This window comes from Podarcis erhardii, assembly GCF_964252035.2.
Source record: "Podarcis erhardii genome assembly, chromosome: 3".
NCBI classification, from domain to species: Eukaryota; Metazoa; Chordata; class Lepidosauria; order Squamata; family Lacertidae; genus Podarcis; species Podarcis erhardii.
The window spans coordinates 60,943,060-60,965,710 of record NC_138507.1 but is presented as its reverse complement, the minus strand read 5'-3'; the positions used below and the strand labels follow the sequence as shown (position 1 = coordinate 60,965,710).

Sequence of the window (22,651 nt, the reverse complement as noted above, 5' to 3'; positions counted from 1 at the left end):
ATAACTGAATTTTTTTTTGAAAAAATTAAAACACCTGAAATTTTATGGGGGCAAGGGAGTAGTTAATTGTGCAGTTTGGTCATAAGCACATATGCTCAGAAATACATCCCACTGGCTTCAAACAGATGTGCTACTAAGTGTGCATGTTATTGCAGATTTGAGATAGGAGATATAAGCTGTGTGCACACCAAACCTTTAAAGCACATTTATCGAACACACACACACAAAATAATTATGGGAATTGTAGTTTACCCATCACACACCTACAGTTCCTAGAACTGTTAACCACAGTTCCCAAAATTCTTTGCGAAGGGGGAGAAAAAGTGCTTAAAATGTGCTAAAGGTTTGGTGTGCACATGCATCACTGAGCGTGTTGACTGGGGCTGCTGGGAATGGTTGTCCAAAACATCTGGAGGGCACCAGTTCTATAATAGGCTTTATTCAAAAGGATGCCCATGAATCACATTCTCCAAGTAGGGAAAATGTAACACCCTCAGAACAGAAGCATCTTACCTTGCACGATAAATATGCATTCATGATTAAGAAATGGACTATCCAAAAAGGTGCTGTGTGAGGGTACAGTCTGTTACTCAGTGAGGAGAGGAAAACCTTCTGCACATGCTTAGAGATTCTTAATTTCTTTGTGATCATTTCGTATATACTCTGCTTTGAGGTAGGGGTGGGTGGATGTTTACAATCAAGCGGTATATGTATTTTTCTGAAATATATAACATATTCCAGGACTACCTTAATGTTGAAAAGGAACTTGGGGGCTTGTGAGAAATTAAGCCCAGCAGAAACACATCAGATACATTAAGCATGTCTCTCCTCGTTCCTATCCCTGCAGAAAATGTGGAGGGGGGGTGTATGATCATATTTTTCTTAGAGCATCCTATATATACCCCTGGTAGTTTGCTCCCCTGTATTTTATCTTGCCACCACAAATCAAGCAAGCAAGAACAAAACACCACCACTCTACCATCCTTTGAAAATTTAGATACGGTTTTGTTGTTGTTTCAAATTAATGTCGTCTATTGTGCTTACAAGGCTGGCATGTTCTCGTCGAAGATAGTCTCCTTCGCCTGTCTGTATTGAGACGGCTCTGTTGTAATGCGAGAGCTGCCAGTATCATTTTCCCCTGGGGGAAACAGATTGCCTTGTGCTCCTTCTGTGCCCTGAGCTCCCCCCCCCCCTCCATCCTTTGCACTTATTTCTGCTCCGCTGCCGCTTCCTGTGCATCTCTCTCTCCCCCCCACCCCGCTGCTGCTGTTGAACTGCATCTCCCTCTGGAACTTGCACAAACCATCTCTCTCCTCCCAAACAGCAGTGAATCACACCATCACCTGAAGAAGAGCAATCGCCTGCCTGCCTGCCTGCTTTTGCTTAGGAGGCTTTCAGGAACCACACCGCGTAAAGCGAAGCCAGGTCCTCCCCCCCCCCTTACATCTCATCCCCAGCTGATTGGCTAACTGTCTCTGGATTCTATAGCGGCTCCTTTGATGTGCATGTATATGGAACGTTCTTTTTAAGCACAACTGGGGAGGGGGGTAGAGCTAGTCAGCAACAGCTGCTGCCGAGGCTGCAGTAGCCAGTGCAGCAGAATGAATGTGTGAGAGGGGATAAGTCGCCTGAGCCCAGCCTGTGCTTCTCCTGCCCTGCTCTGTCTTCATTCACCGGCTCCAGGAGGGACGCTGAGCGAAACAGATGCGCTGCTAGCGAAAGGGAGTCCTGCCCTGGATCTATCGCTGTGTGTCCGCCTCCCTCGAGGAAAATGGTCAACAAAGACATGAATGGATTCCCAGTCAAGAAGTGTTCCGCTTTTCAGTTCTTTAAAAAGAGGGTAAGGATGCTCTCTGAGCACATGCTGGGTTTTTTGTTTAATTGATGTGATTATTTACTGTGCTGCCAAAAGAGAGAGAGACGCGGGAGCATTAGGAGTGTGTTTGTGTGTGTGTTTAAGAGCGAACCGCCAGTATGGATAGCATGCAAAACTATGGTCATTTTTTTTTTAACAGTGGCGTAATTGTACCAATTTCAAACAGAAAGTGCATTTTGGGCGATGATTGTGGCATTACGTAAATGCTGTTTGGTGAGGAATGTGCTGCTGCTACTCACAGACCTCTGTCTAGCACCCAGAACAAGGCACTATCTGGAGGAAGATACCTAAAGAAAGAGGTGTGTGCATTAGCAGAGACGGACCAGAGGTATAGTGAGAGAGAGGGAGAGAGCCAAGGGGGTTTGATTCTTGTTTCAAAGGTTATTGGCCACAGTAGCTAAAAGGAACTTCCATGTACAGGAGCAGTATATCTCTGAATACCAAATGCTGGGGACCAACAACAGGAGAGAACTGTTGTGCTCTTCCCAGGGGTAATCTAGCTGTCCACTGATCGAAACAAAGCACTAGGCTAGATAAACCATTGAGCTAACCTAGAGGGACTTTTCTGATATTCTGAAGTTGTCTCATTGACTGTTAACTCTCTTTGTCAAATCTATTTGTTTTTTTCTCCTCCCTCTCAATTTCCCATCTTGGGGTGGGGTGGAAATGCTCTGTGACCTACTTTAATCCCTCTTTCTGTAAAATGGGGGCATATGCCCTGAAATGTAGAATTATAAAGGTGAGATCTGACAGGTGAAGATATAGGAAAGCATTATGCACATTAATACAATACAATAATATGTGGCTATAACGATGAGAACTGAGTGCCAGTAGGATCCCAGTTCTCCAGTTCTCCCACTCTGTGTCTCCCTCTCTCTTGTCCACTTCACCTGCTGGCTCCAGCCCATTCATTCACACCTAGCAAAGTGCTGCATTATATCACCTCCATTCATTGCTTTGTGCTAAGATGTTTGCAGGTTCAGCAAAACTATGGCACCGCCTATAATCTACCCAGTAACCCACAGCCGACCGAATAGCAATAAGAACAGAGGCAGAGAAGTAGCATCAGGCAGGCACTTGCTGTGCAAGACAATGACAGCATCCCTAGCTCCACTAAAATACTTGGGTTCTTCTTAGCCCGCTTGCCTGATTCAGTGTGTCCAAATAATTGCAATTAGTGTTTCATGAGATGAAAGGCTGCATATTGCAATGCTTGTGGAAATCTCTCTGTGTGTATACATGCAGTTATGTTCCCATATAGTTCCTTAGTAGTACGTTAAGAGCACCCACCATCATTCAGGGATCTGATATTCCACCAAATTTTGCTAATACAGCAGGATCATTTTCCCCTTATGGTGGCAACACAGGAATTCTGAACAAACAAGACAAAAGCAAGACTGATGGTGTTTTTCAAGCCAACACAGGTGGATAAGATTCTACCTAGTTCCTTCTTGTAAGGATTTCTTTTGTTTTTCTGAATGATTAGGGCTGGGGGTTCTCTTTAATGAGGTGGAGTAGTAAAACAAGGCAGACAGTTCCGTTCATTCATTGTTCATTCATTCACCCATTCCCATTCACCTCCTGCCTGCCTTATATGGAGGAAGCTGTCACTTCATTTAGCCCACCAGTCAAACTCGGAGAACCTCTGCTCAGACACCCGTGCCCAGCTCCTCTTCATTTCCGTGGCATAAATTAGGACCTCTGAATGATAAGTCAAGAGCAACAGCCTCCATGCATCAGATAGAAAACTGGAGACATCTCCCCAGCAATGAAGGACCATAACTCAGTGCTAGAGCATCTGCATGCAGAAGGTCCCAGGTTCAGTTTCCAGCATATCCATGTAGGGCTGAAACAAACCCCTGCCTGAATCTCAAAGAGTCACTGCTAATGAGTTCGATGGACCAAAGGTCCAACATAGAAGACAGCTTCTTATAAAGCTGGTATGGCAGTACTTGTCCTCACCTGTTCAGGTGTTCATAATATGGCTTAACACACAAGGAGGGGAGAGCATCCATGAGCATGCCAGCTCTGCCCCATCTGCATTGCTCCCTGCACATTCAAGGATGGCTGTCTGCATTGGGGAAGCCTCCTGAACTCAAGGAAGCTTCTGCACGTTTTGTAATCTGGGTTTTCCAAGGTTCTTAAATTCATGGTAACCTTCTGCAGACTTGAAGTGGTGGAGGGCGATGTGCATGGGGGTGGAGCTAATGCACTTGCAGGTGCTCTGAGCTCCTCACATGTTCATTTAAGCCACATTATGAACATATGACTAGGTCTGCAATCTGTCCCTAAGGATGCAGTCTTAAATTCACTTACTTCTGGATTCATATACAGGATGGTGTTGTAAGTCCCATTAAGTTTCAGACCTATAATCTCTTACTCCCAGGTATAAGATGGTAGAATTGAAGCCCTGGTTGAGAGTAAAGTCCCACTGAAACTGGGCTTTACCTTTGAGTAACTGTGCATAGGATTGGGCTTCAGGATAGAGATTGCAGGCAGAAAACCTAATGCAAGTGGTATATTTTTGACAAATTGCTTTGAGACATTTTGATCCCTCACTATCCTGAGTTCTTCGTGTGATCCAAAGCTACTGTGAACTATTTGCCACAGAATCCCTGATGTTTTAGACCTTGAGTGACTATTTCTAATCAATAGCTGATGAATATCAACATGGAAAGGTTACTCAGCTCTTGTGTTTTATTTGTACAACAGTACCTTGTGTTACATTCAGTCTAAATTCATTGCAGAATTTTCTCCAAATAGAATTTAACCATCACCAAGGAATTCTTCTAGCTTCAGCCTCTGCCAAAAATCAGACAGGAAAAACACATTATGATTATTTGCCTGCTATGCTTTCCCTATGTTGAACTCATTTATGTGTGTTCTACTTAAAAGTGTGTGTGAATTGGTAACCACAGGTAAGACGCACCAACAGACTCATGAAATCCAGAGCCCCTTTTGGATGTCCAGATTTCAAGGATCTGCTGAAAAAGACTTTACCCTACCCTTGATTATAGCATCTCAGGGGTTGGGGGTGATTTTTATTGGAAACATGGCAGTGAGCAAAAGGGCGAAGTCCCACAGCTCACCCACCAAAATCTCAGTACTGGTCAGGAGGATGTTGTAGCTATTTACATTTTTTAAAAAGAAAGAAAAAATGGGCATGTTTAGTCTGGCCCTTAGCCATTGACATAATACATAAGCCAATATATTTGGGAAATATGGAAAGAAATTTCATCTTTAAAGTTGCTGGAGATTTGGGTATCATGCTGAATGAACTTGTATGAATTAAGCAGAGGTTGGATGTCCACCTGTAATGGATGCTTTAACTGAGATTCCTGCATTGCAGGGGGTTGGACTAGATGACCCTTGGGGTCCCTTCCAACTCTACAATTCTGTGATTCCAGGCAACATGAGAACCTTTCTAAATTTTGTTGCCTGGTTCCTTGGTGATCTGACCCCCACAACAATACTCTGTAGAAGTGCCTGCGAATGAGATTATAACCAGTGTTTTTTTTCTTTAAAAAATGTTTAGGAGTACTCTCATTTTCCTACTCATATTGAAATACTGCCCCTCAATGAGGCCAAACTTAGATTCACAAAATGTTTAGGAGTATGCGTACCCCTGCGCGCGCCCCCCCGAAAAAAAGTACTGGCTATAAGTAAGAAAATGTTATTTTGATGAACTGGATCCTGAAACCATAAAAAACCCAAAAAATGTTATTTTCAGCCACAAAATCCCAAACTGAGAGTACTTTGCTTATGACTTGAGGTTCTTCTGATGTTACACACACTGCTGCAGTAGCCCACCAGTGTAGTCATTCTAACGCTGCACATATAGGAGGCAGTAACCTGATTTAAATGTTATAGCGATTGTATGAAACTTCACACTCTTAAGGATTATATCCAATGCTAGCCCTACTCAGAATTAACCCATTGAAATCAATGGTCATGATTTAACACCATTAATTCCCAGTGGGTCTGCTTAAAGTAGGACCTGGTTGGCTACAGTCTAATGTTTATTACCAATACTCTGCATTCATTTAAATCAGGGGTGTGGGGTCTGTGGCTCTTCAGATGTTGGACTGCTTCTCCCCTGGTTCCTCACCACTGAACATGCTGGCTGAAGCTGACAGGACTTGGCACCTCACAACTCCGGAGGGAACACAGCCTGCCAATTCCTGACCAAAATCAAGCATTTAATTTTTCAGTCATAGAAGAAACGGAATAAGACAGTAAAAGTGTCTTCAGTAAGCAGACCAGAATTCTTGTTTCTTAAGGAGACAAATGTGTGCTTGTTCTTGTCTCTTGAAACCGTATTCATAAGAGAACAAAAGCAATAATACACAATTCATAATTTATATGCACCCTGAAGCAATAACCTGGAATGCATTCCATATCTTTCCAGCATTGTGGGGTTGCCCTCTCTTTCAAGTGTGTGTCTTAAAACATGGTGCAAACAGAGGCATGGGGGGGGGCGTGTTTCCTACAGGAGTTACCTGTTTCAGCATGCAAATGGCCCCCCTTCTGAAGATCTGGACAATTATGCAATGCCAGGAAGTGGGTGTTTTAGACAAGCTATTTTTCCCCCCTATTTTATTATAGTAAGGTAGGGATTTTCCTATAATTTCTTGCAGATATAATTTCTTAAGTTTTTGAGAAAAATCACACATGCGTTTATAGCTTAGGCTGATAGTGTGTGTATTCCTTCATTACCTTGCTGTTTTCAGTAGAGGAGAAAATAATTACTATTTGATACAGAGTGGCATCATTCTGGTGCATCAGTAGCCTAATCTACAAAGACCAAGGAAATAACTTCTTAAACTGCTCCAGGCTGTGTGTGTTTCTCCTTGCTGAGGTATAATTCCCCCTTGGTTGGCTTCACGCTGTCACACGCTGTCTCTTGACATTTCCGAACATTTTGGGGTCATCAGAATAGAAATATTTGAGTTTGCTAGATGGAGGTCAGAGGCACGATGATTCATGCTTAGAAACTTTTAAGTGATAGTTATTAGAAACATTGGTCCTGCTCAATGAGAAATCAGATGTCATCCCCATTTAAATCAACATGCCTTCTTTGGCATTACCACAGCAATTGTGCCTGGAAGGAAAGCTTGATCTTACATTGCACGCCACCCCAATCACCAAGCAGGGATAGATTTCAGGCGTTCCAGTCACTTACCTAGAGATCTGTGGTGTCTTTATGATGTATGGTTTATTTACATATACTGTATATACCACCTGAGCCTATGATGGAGGGGTTCATAGCATTAACACCCAAGAGAGTCTTGCTTCTCCCATAGCCCAGCCTTGGGTTTCAGCAGACATCAGGCATGGTTCTGTTTCCCAGATGTCCAGCTTGCCAAATTCTAGCTCACACACACAACTCCCAGTTCTGGCCTTTGTCTTTCTAATTACAGTGGTATCTCAGGTTAAGAACTTAATTTGTTCTGGAGGTCTGTTCTTAACCTGAGGTACCACTTTAGCTAATGGGGCCTCCCGCTGCCACCATGGCGCAATTTCTGTTCTCATCCTGAAGCAAAGTTCTTAACCTGAGGTACTATTTCTGGGTTAGCGGAGTCTGTAACCTGAAGCGTCTGTAACCCGAGGTACCACTGTACCAGTAAGCTGAGGAGGGGAGTGCCCTTCTTCTTCTTCTTCTTCTTCTTCTTCTTCTTCTTCTTCTTCTTCTTCTTCTTTGATTACTCAAAGCCAAGTAAGATTGCCTTCCATGAACATGGTCTTAACAGTGAGTCCGTAAGTGACTGTGGAGGCCAATTCTGGATCCACACATCCTTCCACAGTGGGGACATAGGTTTCCAGGCAGGAGTTGATCACGGTGAGGTTTTGCCAAAGGTGCCTTCCTCTTAGCACATGTTTCCGTTTCATCCTGAGTTCAATTGTCTTCAAAGTCTATGACACCTTTGGTAAAGACTGTTCACCAATTGGAGCGCTCGCAAGCCAGTGTTTCCCAATTGTCTTATACAACATTTTTTTAGATTTGCCTTGAGAGAGTCTTCAAACCTCTTTTGTTGATCACCAGCATTAAGCTTTCCATTTTTAAGTTTGGAATAGAGTAGTTGCATCCAAACAACATGACCGCACACAGCCAGTTCTTTTGTTACCTTAATGGCCCATACTTAGAGAAACTTGTGTGGCTATTTCATCAATTTGAATCTTTGCTTAGATTTTAGCACTTGCTGGATCCCAGAATTAGAAGGGGGCCCAGGCATACTGCCTACCCTGGAAAAAACCCACCCTCATAACACCACCGAAGGACAAGATTGTAAGTCCAGATACTGTTCCAAGGGCCACCCTAATGTGGACATCCATGCTTGCTCCACCCTCCTGCCCTCTGCACATTCAGTAGAAGGTCTGAAGGGGCAGGCAATGCACATTCCATTTTTCTTTGTATTAGTAATATAATGTTCAAAAACAAAACAAAACATAGTACTTTGTAGACTGGACTGCAATTTGGGCTGCCATATTTTTAAAGTTTTGCCCAAAGTTGAGCTTTTGGGGCAAAATCACAAAAAGAAATGCCGTTTTCGAGCTATTTTTATGGAAAAACAGCCCAAACGGCACTGCTGGTGTGGGCTGCCATGTGTCCAGATTTTCCTGGACATTTTCCCGATTTCCACCTTGACACTGCTGCTGACAGCAGTATTCTGTATATGTCTGGGACAATCCAGACGTATGGCAACCCTGCTGGCGATATCCTGAGAGGATTTGATCAGTAAACCATAGGGCGGGGAATATTAAAATGCATTTTCTATGTCTCCTGGGATGTAGAGGTTATGCGTCTTCCTATGCCTGCATATTTATATATGCCAAAATTGCTGCCAGATGGCTTTAATAAGAGCTGTTTCAAAGTGCACCGTTTTATTCTCCCCACTCTGTCTTTGATGCTCATTCCCTTTAAAAAAAAAAAGTTTATTGCTCAGCTTCTTAAGAGAGATCATCTTCAGCTTTCATGAAATAACATGGTGTGACATCTGATCAAATGGGATGAAGGAAAGAGAGCAGGGAGAAAGAAACATTTTGCGAGCACCAAAATGTCCGTCTTACTAAGTACAGTGGCAGATAAAGCAGTAACCTAGGCTTTCCCCAATTTTATTAAGGGGAAGCTATTTGTCCGTTGAGAAAGGCTAAAAAGATAAATAAATGATGAATGGGAACAAGAATGTAACACTCTCCAAAAGGCAGCGAGAGAATCCAAAGAACGACTCTTCTTTGTTTATTTATACTCGGGTGGATTTAGGGTTCATTAATCAAAAGCCTGAGAAAAAGATTAAAGTCTTGTCAACTGGCTTATCCTAGAAAATGTTCAGTAATTAGCAACTTGGGCCAAGCTATGAAGACAAGTCAGCCCAAGACAAGATGGCGCCTGTCACCTGCTCACTCCATGTTCAGAAGCTGATTGGACTGGCAACTGAATCAATGCTGGCAACAGGGCAGCCGCTTCCATCACACTGGAGAAAAACAGGATTTGTTTAGGAGGCACAGAGAGGCTATGTGGCACACACAGCTCTATCTACAAACAGAGGAGAATGGCTAGTAAGCTCAGGAAAAATGGCTGCCCCCCCCCCATCTTTGGGAAGGGCTGTAGCTCCACAGAAGAGCATCTATCTTGCATGTAAGGTAAAGGTAAAGGGACCCCTGACCATTAGGTCCAGTTGTGACCGACTCTGGGGTTGCAGCGCTCATTTCGCTTTATTGGCCAAGGGAGCCGGCGTACAGCTTCCAGGTCATGTGGCCAGCATGACTAAGCCGCTTCTGGTGAACCAGAGCAGCGCACGGAAATGCCGTTTAGCTTCCCGCCGGAGCTGTACCTATTTATCTACTTGCACTGGCGTGCTTTCGAACTGCTAGGTGGGCAGGAGCAGGGACCGAGCAACGGAAGCTCACCCCGTTGTGGGGATTTGAACCACCGACCTTCTGATCGGCAAGTCCTAGGCTTTGTGGATGTAGATGGTCCCAAATTCAATGCCCAGCATCTCTGGGAAGGGCTGGGTGGAGGAATTGTCCTTAAACTGTGGGGAGCTGCTGCCAGTCAATGCAGACATTACTGAGCCAGATGGAACAATGGTTTGTCTTGCTTTAAGGCACCTTCCTATGTTCCTAACTGCTTACTGAGGCTGCCACCTCACTCACTCTGGCTAATGGTAGGGCTGGACTTGTAAGGACAAAAGAGACATTTCCTGCTTCATGCTTTCATCCATTTCTCAAAACATGTAAAAAGTGATATTCTGTGTTTTGGCAAATGTACTCACATCAGACTCAAGAGTGACCAGTTTCTAAACTGAATATGTCCTGGGCTTCAAGCCTACTTGGCTTGCCATGCACTCCTATATATGTTCTTTGTCCTAATTCAACACAGGTAAGGTTTGTTGTGGTGAAGTGGTAGACTCTGCACGTGCTCAAAAGCACTTTCTTATTACAATTGCATCATCATAAAATACAAATGCACTGACTAGCTGGACCACACCTAGCCTGGCAGGGGCCAGCCAGACTGGACTGCCAAGGGCTGAGAAGCAGGACATGCAGGTGATGGCCATTCTCTCTCATTGGCTCCAGCATCTGGAATTCAGAGGTCTACTGCTACATGGAGGATCTGTTTAGCTTTCCTGGCTACTATTTGCTGATAGACACATCCGTCATTTGTCTAACCCATGGTTGGCTAACTTCTGGCCCACTCAATGTTGTCGAGTGCCAGCTCCCATTAACCTTGGCCAGCATGGCCAATGGTCAGGGACAATGGGGAAGGGGAGAGGGCAGCAATATCTATTAGGGTACTGATTGGCACATTTTAGGTCTGATCTCCTGCACTGAAACCAATTTATGTAATTAGCATGCAAGTGAGAGGGGGTAAAATGCTTTGCTTGCTCAAGGGGGGTAAGCTGCTGAGGAGGAGAGTGCATAATTATTTGCCTGTTTTCTAATTGCATATTAAGAGCCCTATAACAGTATTTAAGTCCCTTAAAAAGAAACATTTAGAGCTGACTGTATGTGGTTAAGTAGCATTTGTGGTATAATTCATGGGAAATATGCTTTATGCTCTGCTTCTTGCAACATTACTTTTGCAGAGCCAGGAATAGATCCAAGAAACCACTGCAAACTAGACCCTTTAGGATGATAATGGCTTTTCCCTCGGGAGACGGAAGGGGAAATCTTGAAAATGCCAGCTAGATCTGGGACAGTTGCCTATTTTTTACAACTGTCTAATGCTTTAAAAAAAAAAAGGTGGAGGCATTCTTTTTTTCCCCTTTCCTCAACTGTTAGTAAGTAGCATTTAAAACAGATTTCAGCAAAATAAGACTCTGGTGGGCTGCAACCCAAATAAGAAGCAAATGCCTTTCCCATCATACTTTTCTTCCCCGATACTGGGCAACTGAATCACTGAAGTTTAATTGCGTCTAGTAAAAGAAATACAGGTGCTCAGCTTCTCTTCGGAACAGACTTAGGATGTTTTTATCTCATGCCTTCAGCAGAGCAGACCCCCTCTGAGCATCCCATGTGCTAAGCAGATGGAGAAAAGGACAAGGTGAAATGAGAGAAATACTTCTGAGAAGATGACAATGCACAATATCGGACATTTTCATGAAAGTTTTTTATTATTATTATAAAAAAGGCTGCTCCTAAGGCCATGCAATGGTTTGCTTGAGCAAAACATAATCAAAAGAAGGAAAGAGAATGTCCAGTGCTTTTCAGACTCTCAAGTGAAAGCTCAGTTTGGTAGGGACTAAGTAGGGTATATGGACACGGGTGGCGCTGTGGGTTAAACCACAGAGCCTAGGACTTGCTGATCAGAAGGTCAGCTGTTCGAATCCCCATGATGGGGTGACCTCCCGTTGCTCGGTCCCTGCTCCTGCCAACCTAGCAGTTCAAAAGCACGTCAAAGTGCAAGTAGATAAATAGGAACCGCTCTGGCGGGAAGGTAAACGGCGTTTCCGTGTGCTGCTCTGGTTCACCAGAAGTGGCTTAGTCATGCTGGCCACATGACCCGGAAGCTGTACGCCGGCTCCCTCAGCCAGTAAAGCGAGATGAGCGCCACAACCCCAGAGTCGGTCACAACTGGACCTAATGGTCAGGGGTCCCTTTACCTTTTAAGTAGGGTATATACAAGTTTATGAACTCTCATAATACATGTGTAAATTTGAGAAGGATTAGCAAGCCCAACCAGCACCATTTTTTAAATTGCTACTGCAACAGCAATCCAAGAAAACATCCTTGATCACGAAGTACATAAATTATTTGTGGCCACAAAGATATCTCTTGGTGCTCTCACAAACTAAAACCATGAGGGAGATGGTCTTGAAACATTTGTGAGGTAGCAATATAAGCATGAAAAGGACAAAGGCAATCAGGCAAAGGGAAATTGTGAGGATGAAGAGATCTCCATCCATATCTCCTCCATATCACTTCTCTGACTAAACATCAGGATGAACTTTCTGACAGTAAGAGCTGTTTGAGAGTGGAACAGACTCCCACGAGAGGTGGTGGGCTCTCCTTCCTTGGAGGTTTTTAAGCAGATGTTGGATAGCCGTCTGTCATGAATGCTTTAGTTAAGATTCTTCCATTTCAGCAGGTTAGACTAGATGACCCTTGGTCCCTTCCAGCTCTACAATTCTATGATTCTGTTATTCAACCCTTTGCCTCTGCTGGATTTCTTCTACGGTGTGGTACCTCTGTATCCATATGTATCCGTGTGTAGTAGATGTGGTGCAGTACTGAGAGGAGAAAGGCAGAGAATAAAATCTATGGGATCTCCTTTCTAACATCATACATAGAGGAGACTTGAAGTGTCGGACATGCCAACTCTCCACATTTTTCAGTCCCTCTTCTGTAATGTCTATGACAGATCTGTTGCTTGATCCAGACCAGAATTCCAAAGTGCTCTGAGCTAAGGATAAATTAGTCCACTTCAGGGCTCACAGAAAATTCTGGAAGGGAAAGCACGAGTCTGCATGGTAAATGTGAGCAAGGAAAGTAAATAAACCACTTCATCTAATAAGTATAGCCTTATTGCTGTCTCTGGCCTCAAAGCACAACATCTGTAGATGCCTCTCACTCTGTTTTTGGAACATACAGCAAAAGTGTGAAAGGAGGCTTCATCCAGAAAAGAAGATCTGATTGGGTTTAGATACCTTTGGACATTTTAACATTACCTTGCTCTTCATACCATTCATACCATTTGAATGACTGCAGACAAGAGGAACAATATGATATTCCCATCCCTCTCTTGTGCGTGTTGGATGTGCCTCTCTGAACATGTCTATATCTGTGCTCAGGGAAGGACAGAGAATTTGGAATGCAGTTCTTGGAAGCTGCTCATCTGCTGAGTATGATGACAGTTCTGCTATCATAACTCATCTCAACAGCCGTAACATCACTTACTGTAGGCTGCCCTCCTTAGACGATCCCAGCTGGCGCTAGACCAGTGCAAAGTCAGAAACTATCAGCACGTCTGGCGAGAAGAGAACAATACAGAAGTCTTGATCTCTTCGGTAGCTGATGCAGGATGTTGCCAAATAGGCCATTGCATTGCTTTGGCAGACAAACAAGCTGCATATGAGCTCCTGGGAAAATGAAATGAATGTCATAGTTTTGTCACACTGTGAAATCGATGAATGTCATCTGCAGGGAGTGAGTGTCAGTGCCTATTACAACCATGATACTGAAACTGCACAGTTTCCTCAGGGGCTTAGAGAGAGCCCTTCTGGATCAGACCAAAGGCCCATCTAGTCCAGCATTCTGTTCTCACAGTAACTACCGGTAACTAGATTCATGTGCAAGCTGCACATGAGCGCATAGCTGTCTCCCATTCATGATCCCCAGCTACCGGTATCTAGAGGCATATTGCCTCTGAGATTGGAGGTGGTGCACAGCCATCATGATGAGTAGCCACTGATAGCCTTTCACTTCTTCAAAGACACTGGCTTTCGCATTCTGCAATGTACCACTTTCCCCTCCCACTGATATACCTTTTCCTTATCAGACTGGGAGATTAGACATTTGCCTTCCCCTTGTGGAATGCAGAATGACCAACATTTCCAAAGCTCTATCCACAGGGCAGCTCACATATCCCCTCCATCTGGCAATTCTGCCCAAAGGAAGACATTCAAGAATTTGAATTGTCCTCACTCCCAGATGCAATTAAGCCCTAAGTATGTGACTGAAACACTATATATCCCTCCCCTACCAACTGAAGGTAACCTTCATGCATTTGATGAACAAGGATACTCCGGCATAATGCATTATTGCTTGTTTTTAAAGTGCCCTAAAACTTTAAACTTATTGTTCCTGCTGCAAGAGACCAGCAGAACTACCCTCGGGCTTGATGGTCTTCCCATTAACCTTGCTTCACCCTTCAGTCAGCAAACAGGTTGAAAGGGGAATGGGATGCTATATTTAGTTTCTCCTGCCCTCCCCTTGGTTGGTTCTGTTTGCACCACCTTACCAGGGCAACACATATGTAGCCATGGCTGTTGCATAAGCATCTATTTGGATTAGGAGTGCAGCATTCTTCCCTCTCTTCATAGCTAATTCATCAGCTCAGACACCTTCTGACTGACATGAAGCATGTCTAAGGTCCATTGATTTCAACAGGAGAGACTGAAGGCCGTGCTCAACACTGCCATTGAAATCTGCCAGACCTCAAAGTGCTTTGACTTGGGCCGGATCGGTTTGTTGGTGTTAGGACAGAGTTTCAGAGTGAGACAGATCGCATTTACTTCTACTGGAGACATTCATGAATAAATACTCAGAGATATCGGCTTGCCTTTGATGATGCCTCAGATCAAAGGGAATCCATAAAGAGCATCTCATGAATGCCAACGAGTATCAGGAGGGTGAGTGTGTTGGAGAGAAGTAGGAGCCAGACAAGCTCCGAGGCAAGGATTCCCTAATGAATCTTTTCAGGAAGTTATGAGCATCTTTGAGTCTGAATGCAGAAATATCTGATTGCTGCTCCTACACCTTGCTGTAAATGTGCAAATAAACATGAGATCTCACAAGGAGTCTCTCTTCGCTCCCTTTCCTTCACTTGCTCTCTGGAAGTGACACTGTTTCTAAAGCTATCAATATGTTTGAAAGTCCTCGCTATTTCTTCCTATAAACATAGACCTCCCTAATGACGCTTGCCTGAATAAATTGGCTCAGGTGCCTGCTTTCATCAGGATCAAGTCATTTGCAATCGCACCCAAGCCCAATTCAAAGGGAAACGAAAAGCAGCTTATGTAACTACCCCCCCCCCCGTCTTTCCCTGGCTGGGAAGCCTACTAAATATGTATAGCATTGGATTTCACTTTTAGGACTACTCCATGTTCACTTTCTTTGGTGTCAAGCATCTCTCCAGGTGTGTTTTTCTAAAGATTTATTCTTTAACCAGAGATGGCCACTAATCAGTAGGTTCGCGTGTTTGTTCAGCAATCTTGTCCCCACAGGAATGTGAAGCGAATGCATAGTTCTCCCTCAGGGCCGGTGCAAGGATAACATCGTTCCCTTTGGTGCTCATCCCCAGGCAAGAGCTCAGATTTATTGCTACAAGGATATTTAGTTTCATGGTAATTTTAAAGAAACTTGGGATCCTGATGTTTACATTCTTTCCCTCAACGTAAGGGGTTCAGTCTGTCCGCTGTTTATATACTTCCCCAGTCTGCACTCTAGTCTGGTTTATTATTCCGACTTTTTCTCAGCAAAACCTTACTCCACTTCCCTTATTGCTGTATTTACACAGTGGTGCAGTATTTGCTATGGCAATGCTCCTGTTTGTACACATACGAAGTTGCCTGGCACAGAGCCATGCCTCTGGCCAGCAGGGGCTTTCCAAGGACTCAGGCAGAGGGCCTTCAGATTGAAAATGCCAAAAAAAAGAGAGGCCCAAAAGAGGAGGACACAGATTTGCATAAAGTTGGCATATGGCATTCAAAGGAGCCAACTCCTAGGGGCTGAGGTCCCTTTGAGCTCCCCAATAAAATATTTGAGGGGGCTGGGCCCCCCAAAAGTGGATGGACATTGCCATTCAAATGGTGTGCATGCACTGTGTCATGTGATCAACTATGCAGGGTGGGGCTTACACCCCCCCACACACAATATTTTATTCAAGTTGGCACCCCTGTGCCCATTCATTTGTATAGATGCACATTGGAAAGAATTGCTGTAATTCTAATAGAAATACACACCATAGAGGAGTGGCTTCTCCAGTCCAGAATGAAGCCCCGACTCAATACGAACCATATCAGATAGCAGAGAAGCACAAGATGGGGAGATTCCCCCAAGCGGATCCCCTATAGTCCTCTTGCAAAACACTAAGAGCTATTAGAAGTGACTGAAATCCAACAGGAGCTTCCTCTACACCTCTACAAATCTGATTCAGTGCTGCAATAATCCCTATGCACCCTTCCTTGAAATGGGCCTCATATAAATTGTCCATTAAGGCATACATAGTCAGACCCTCCAAGTGTCCCTATTTTCCTGGGACGTCCCAGATTTACAGAAGCCATCCCAGTTTCTGATTAGATCCCAGAATGTCCCACTTTTCCTTAGGACATCCCTATGGAGAAATGTTGGAGGGTATGGAGTTTTCCAACCCCTGCGCCATCTGAGCAGGCCTGTATAGGGAAGGGTTTTTTATGTTTAATGTTTTATTATGTTTTTATATGTATTAGAAGCCACCCAGAGTGGCAACCCTGTCAGATGGGTGGGGTATAAATAGTAAAATTATTATTATGTGATAGGGCATCCCTATTTTCATCAGAGAAAAGTTGGAGGGTATGAATAGGATGGAGCTGAGTGGCTGCAAACAGAGTAAGGTGATTAAATGAGCCCTTTGACATTGGTGGGGTTTACCTGTGTGCAGGATTGTCTACCTGTGTCTACCTGTGTGCAGGATTGCACTCTAGATCATGCATCTTCTATAATTTCAGTTTCCACTCTTCCAAGCTTTAGGATCCAGTGTAGGAAGTGGAGCTGTAAGCGTGCATGAAAAGTCTCTCCACAGCCACCAAAGTGTTTGAAGAGCAATACTCTGTCACCCTAAATGCATCCCTCAAGAGTAGGGGCACTATAATTTAGACAGTGCCTGTCTAAAACCTTGCAGAAAAGAAGCGGCAGAGTCCTCAGGAGGAACATAGGTATCTCAGCTCATTATTATTATTTTGAACCTGCTGTTTATCTCATAGTTTGTACGTTTTGTCTTGACAGTGGCTCATCTGTGAGTAATGTCACTGGTTATGTTCCCCCCGGGGTCCAAGTTGGATGGCTGCACTTTTAATAACTAGGTTTGCAGCTTTGATTTATTGTGTTGTTGAATAATTCCTTTAATGCTTTTAGTGCTGGTTCCTCCTTGAGTCTCTAGTTTATACACTCCATCCTTCCTCTAATCCTCTCAGGGGAGAAATATTTCTCTATTTTGGCTTTCTCTCTGGCAGGTGGATTTGCTCATCTTGTCCACCTTTTACTTTGGCTTGCAACCAGATTACTGAAGCAGCAAAAATGGCCTCAAGGATACCATTTATTGAAATTAACTTCTGAGCTGCCTGTGGATTATTGGCTGCTATCATCTCTCGGCCTGGCTTCCACTTTTGGACTGCCTGCCTGAGGTGGTCAGAGGCAATGGTCTGTGGTGATTTAACAATGTTAAATAACAGCCATTTTGGAAGTTTAAGTTAATTTGCAAGATTCGAGGAAACAAAGTAACACCATTCTAACTGTGTTTTTGGTTGGGAGATAGCTGGCCCTGCAGATGTTGTTGGATTACAACACTCATCATACATGTAAGCTGTCCATGCTGGCTCCGGCTGATGGGAGTGGGAGTCCAACAAGATCTGGAGGGTCACATATTCCCCATCCCTAAGGCAAGTCATTAGCAGCACAATCCTACTCATGTCTACTAAGAAGCAAGTCCCATTGAGTTCAATAGGGTTTACTCTGAGGTACAGGGGTACACGGTCACAGCCTTCATTTGTATATTTCACTGCCACCACCAAAGTGACTGACAGAGTGGTTGGCCAAGTTGATTGAGGGGATGTTGGCAAGCCAGCTGCAATCAACCCTGACAGACCCTCCAAGTCTCCCTATTTCCCAGATTTACAGAAGCCATCCCGGTTTCTGATTTGATCCAAGAATGTCCTACTTTTCCTTAGGATCTCCCTATGGAGAAATGTTGGAGGGTATAGAGTTTTCTGACCTCCTGTGCCATCTGAGCAGCCCTGTATAGGGAAGGTTTTTTTTAATGTTTTATTAAGTTTTTATTTATGTTAGAAGTCACTCAGAGTGGCAACCCATTCAGATGAGTATAAATAGTAAAATTATTATTATTGTTATTGTTGTTATTATTATTATTATTATTATTATTATTATTATTATTATTATTAGATATCCCTATTTTCATCAGAGAAATATTGGAGGGTATACCCTGAAGGAAACAGGCTGTCTTGATTCATTTCAGTCTGGCTTCAGATCTCTTTACAGCACTTAAACAAACTTGGTCACACTGTTTGATGATCGTCTTTCAAAGAATGACAGAGATAGTGCTACCCTCCAGTGTCCTCCTGGGGTGACTCTAGCATCCTGTTCTAGTTGGGCCTTTGGTCTGATCCAGAAGGGCTCTCTTTATGTTTTCTAAGCCCCTGTGATGCAGTTCTGCAGAGAGTTTTAGCACCACTGTTCACTGTTATTTTATATTATTCCTTGGTTTCAGAAATTGTTTTATTATGATCATGGCATTTTGTTATCATCATTGTTGTGAACCACCCTGGAAGACCAGACTATAAATCCATCAGATAAATAACTAACTGAACAAAAGCAGCAATGCAGATTGTTTACAAATCCCTGGTTGCGCTTTGGACGATTGCCACAGGTAAAAAATGTACTTCTAAGGGGAAGTGCACTCTCATCAGGATGAGCAATCGTAACAGGAAAAACAGACCTCAGACAGGGCTTGATGGTGTGTTGATAAAGACAAGTCCATCCTGGTATGTGTGTTTTTCATGTACCCACTTGCAAAATTATATGTTATCTAGCATCTGTTATTAGCCTTTATGCATTGCCTGCCTTCTTGTCTCTCTCCTGTCTGTGAATCACTTAGTTTTTAAGGAAATCTGAGCCACTTCTGTTCAGTCTGGGTCACATTGACCCAAACTCTGATGCTTTCAAATGAAGCTGTATGGACGCCAAAATGAAATCCCAGATGCTCTTCTACCTGGAGGGCTTTTCGCTTTAGATGATAACCCTCCCTTATGTAATGCATATTTTTAGTCTTATTAAAGCTGTACCCTGTCTGCATGCCAGGGGAAGTTGTTTACCAGGAAAAGTCTTTGGAATCCTCTCACATATATTCATATACAAACAACTGGGCATGTGGAATAAGGAAATGAAAGCAAGCCTCCTCAGACATAGATTTCCTAGTGCTCAAGCAGCTATGAGGAAGCCTCCAGCCCTGAGACTCCAACTGGTGAATCACTGTTGCTGGCTTCACTTCATCATCTGTTTCCAAAACAAGGATTTGTGTTGCAGTGGTCCTAGCAAAGGATTTTTGCAAATCTATTAGAATTATTATTTTTTAAAAAAAAAACCTAAGGCAGGCAATATGTTTCTTGCAGTTTGTAACCATGTGCTTGGAAGAATAGCAGGCTGAGAAAAGATACAATGCAGTATAAATGTCTGAAATATTTTTGTTGTTGTCACTGCCTGTTTGATGTTTATGGATGATGACATGATACTCTTGACCATTATGCTACTGTGGAATCATGTGCTCTTGTGCTAGCAAAGGATGGAGAGTTTGTGTAGAATTCAGCCTTGCCCAGTCAAGCCTTGTTTTCTCCATTTGTCTCTCTCTGACCCTGGGTAGCAGAAGAACCTTTCTTAGACAGAGCCAGACCATTGGTCCATCTAGATTAGTATTCTCTACACTAACTAGCAACAGTTCTCCACGGTGTCAGTTTTCCCAGCTCTGCCTGCAGAAGCCAGGGAACAAACCTTGGAATGCAAAGCATGTGCTCTACAGCATAGCAATTCAGACCTGGACTTGCATTGTCTTGTTCAGTGCTGGATCGACTATAGTCTAAAAGGTAAAGGGACCCCTGACCATTAGGCCCAGTCACGACCAACTCTGGGGTTGCAGTGCTCATCTCGCTTTATTGGCCAAGGGAGTACAGCCGGTGTACAGCTTCCGGGTCATGTGGCCAGCATGACTAGGCCGCTTCTGGCGAACCAGAGCAGCGCATGGAAACGCCGTTTACCTTTCCACCAGAGTGGTTCCTATTTATCTACTTGCACTTTGACGTGCTTTCGAACTGCTAGGTTGGCAGGAGCAGGGACTGAGCAACGGGAGCTCACCCTGTCGTGGGGATTTGAACTGCCGAGCTACTGATCAGCAAGTCCTAGGCTCTGTGGTTTAACCACCAGCGCCACCCGCGTCCCTTCTCCGACTATAGTCTACTAGTGTACAATTGGATGGATTTCAGTCTGCCACTGAACATGCATTGATTTTTTGCAGAGAATGTTGGGCTAGCTATCAATCTGAGTTTGTCATGTTCTTATGACCTTTAGCCAGAGGTTTGCAACCTTTTTGAGTGCTACATTATTTCTGTGGCACCCCTGTGGGGCTCAGGAGCCCAGCTATATCACCCCTTGCCTGCAGAGCTGGCAGCCTCTCACCCTTTTTCGAATACCCTCTCTTGTGGAGTATCCCTCAACCTCCTCTCCCCTCCCCTCTCTTGGGAGTCCTCCAGGCAGCCTCTTCCGCTGCCCCTGGTCTCTGAGCTGCCTCCCTGCCCCAAAGAGAAGTGCCTCCTCACAATGCCCCACAAGTGCCTGGGAAGAGAATGCCCCAGTGGCCCAATGGAGACTGGCCAAAGGTGAACGTGAGGCCAGCTTCGGAGGCAGCTGTGGCAGCAGTGAGTGCTGCCAGGCCTGCATGGTGGGAAGGCTTCTCTTCAGCACTGGGCATTCAGCTCCCAGGCAGGCTTTGCACACAGCAAGCACAAGAAAGGCCACCACAGTGCCTGCCTGCTCACCTGCCTGACCTCCCACTTGTCTGTCTAGTCCCAACAGCAAGGGATGGTGGACTGGCTGGCTGGGCTCCCTCACCCACTTGCTTGCTTACTCTGATGCTGCCTCAGTTACTGGCAACCAGCACCCCCTAGCCAGCCCCAGAGGCACCATTCTCCTGCTGAGCTTGTAGCCAGGGCCGCTGCAACTAACAGCTGTGCAAGCCTTTGGGAGGGAGAGACGTGAGAGGGCATCAGAGGAGGGAGGAAAGAAAGAAAGATGGACAGAGGCCAGTGTTGCTTGCAGTACCCCTGACCATCATTCAAGGCCACGGCACACTGGTTGAAAACCACTGCCTTATGCAATTGTGCATGCTTAGGATCTGTTTCGATTAGTAATCCCTTTACTGTTAAGGGATCCCAAGCCTGTGTTCTTGAGCTGTCAATGTGAAACACAGAGATGGACCATGGTGATTATTCTGGTAATAATAATAATAATAATAATAATAATAATAATAATAATAATAATAATAATAAATAGACTTGCAGCACAATCCCATACATTTCTTCACAGAAGTAACCCCCTGCATTGGAACTTACTCCAAGGTAGGTTTACAGTCTGAAAGACCCCTGGGCCAAGCTCAGGCCAGGCCTGCACAATTTCTCATCCTCCAAGTTGAAGTCAGTCCTGCACTGTGGCCTCCCAAACAATCTCAATGCTTTGTTGGTCCCTTGCAGGCTGCAAAAACAGGTGGTTTCTTGAGCCCTTCGTGAGCCCTACATGGTTGCATTCGGCTTGGTGGGCCATGCGTTGTGCAAGTCTGGCTTCTGGCCTGTCTGTACTGCCATTCTATGAAATAAGCTATAATCAGAATGATTTGGGTGACACAGGATCCATTCATCGTGCCTGCATTGTGCCTAGCACAAAAGCATTAAAAAAAAGAAAAAAGCTTCTATCAGGAGGATATTTTGCTTGTGTCATGTACAATACAGCGTTTGGCATCCGATACCCGTAATGCACACTGAGAGCATGTGCAGCGCATCAAAACAGACAGTGATTCTATTGAAAAGCAAGCATTCCGTTGCCTAAGACTGAGTCAACAACCCCACCGCAACCACCGCTTGATTTCTTAGTTTATTTATTCATTTGTTTAGACAAGAACCATTTGGGGAGCAATGTGAAGGCACTTGTGGCAAATAAGCAGATCAGTAGGGAGCTTTATAATTTCCCTGGTACTTAAAGGATGCAGCTCTATATGCTCTACAGTGATATACATGATTCTTCCCTCCTCAACCTTATCTTCACAACAACCCTGTAAGGTAGATTAGGCTGGAAGAGAATTACTGACCCAAGGTCATCAGCTGCGCTTCCTGGCAGAGTGGGGACCAGAATCCAAGCTTCCCCAAGGCCGGTGAAACACTATGCAACTCTTTCTTTTACTGAAGAGGGACTTCCTAGCACAACAAAACACATGAGTGTACCCCAAATGCACTTCAACCTAGAAACTTCCCTCTTTAAAATAACTAAGTATAATACAGCGGACGCTTGGGTTGTAAACATGATCCATGAGAGAGGCACGTTCGCAACCCGCAGCGTTCGCAACCCACAGTGCTGCGTGTGTGCATGTGCAGGTCATGATTTGGTGCTTCTGTGCATGCGCAAAGCACAATTTAGTGCTTCTGTGCATGCACAAGTGCCGAAACCCGGAAGTAACCTGTTCCAGTACTTCCGGGTTCGGAGCGGTGCGCAACCCGAAAACTGACAACCTGAAGGGTCTGTAAC

General features: G+C 44.3%; 1 protein-coding gene across 1 annotated transcript in view; it reads left to right on the top strand.

Moving 5' to 3' along the window:
- Positions 1-1,600: 1,600 nt before the first annotated feature.
- SGK1 (serum/glucocorticoid regulated kinase 1) overlaps positions 1,601-22,651 on the top strand; it is a 74,021-nt gene continuing 52,970 nt past the window's right edge. The window contains exon 1 of the mRNA XM_081855334.1: positions 1,601-1,840. Coding sequence (XP_081711460.1) covers positions 1,772-1,840 — 69 coding nt within the window. The 5' untranslated portion in view covers positions 1,601-1,771. The remainder of the gene's footprint in view (positions 1,841-22,651) is intronic.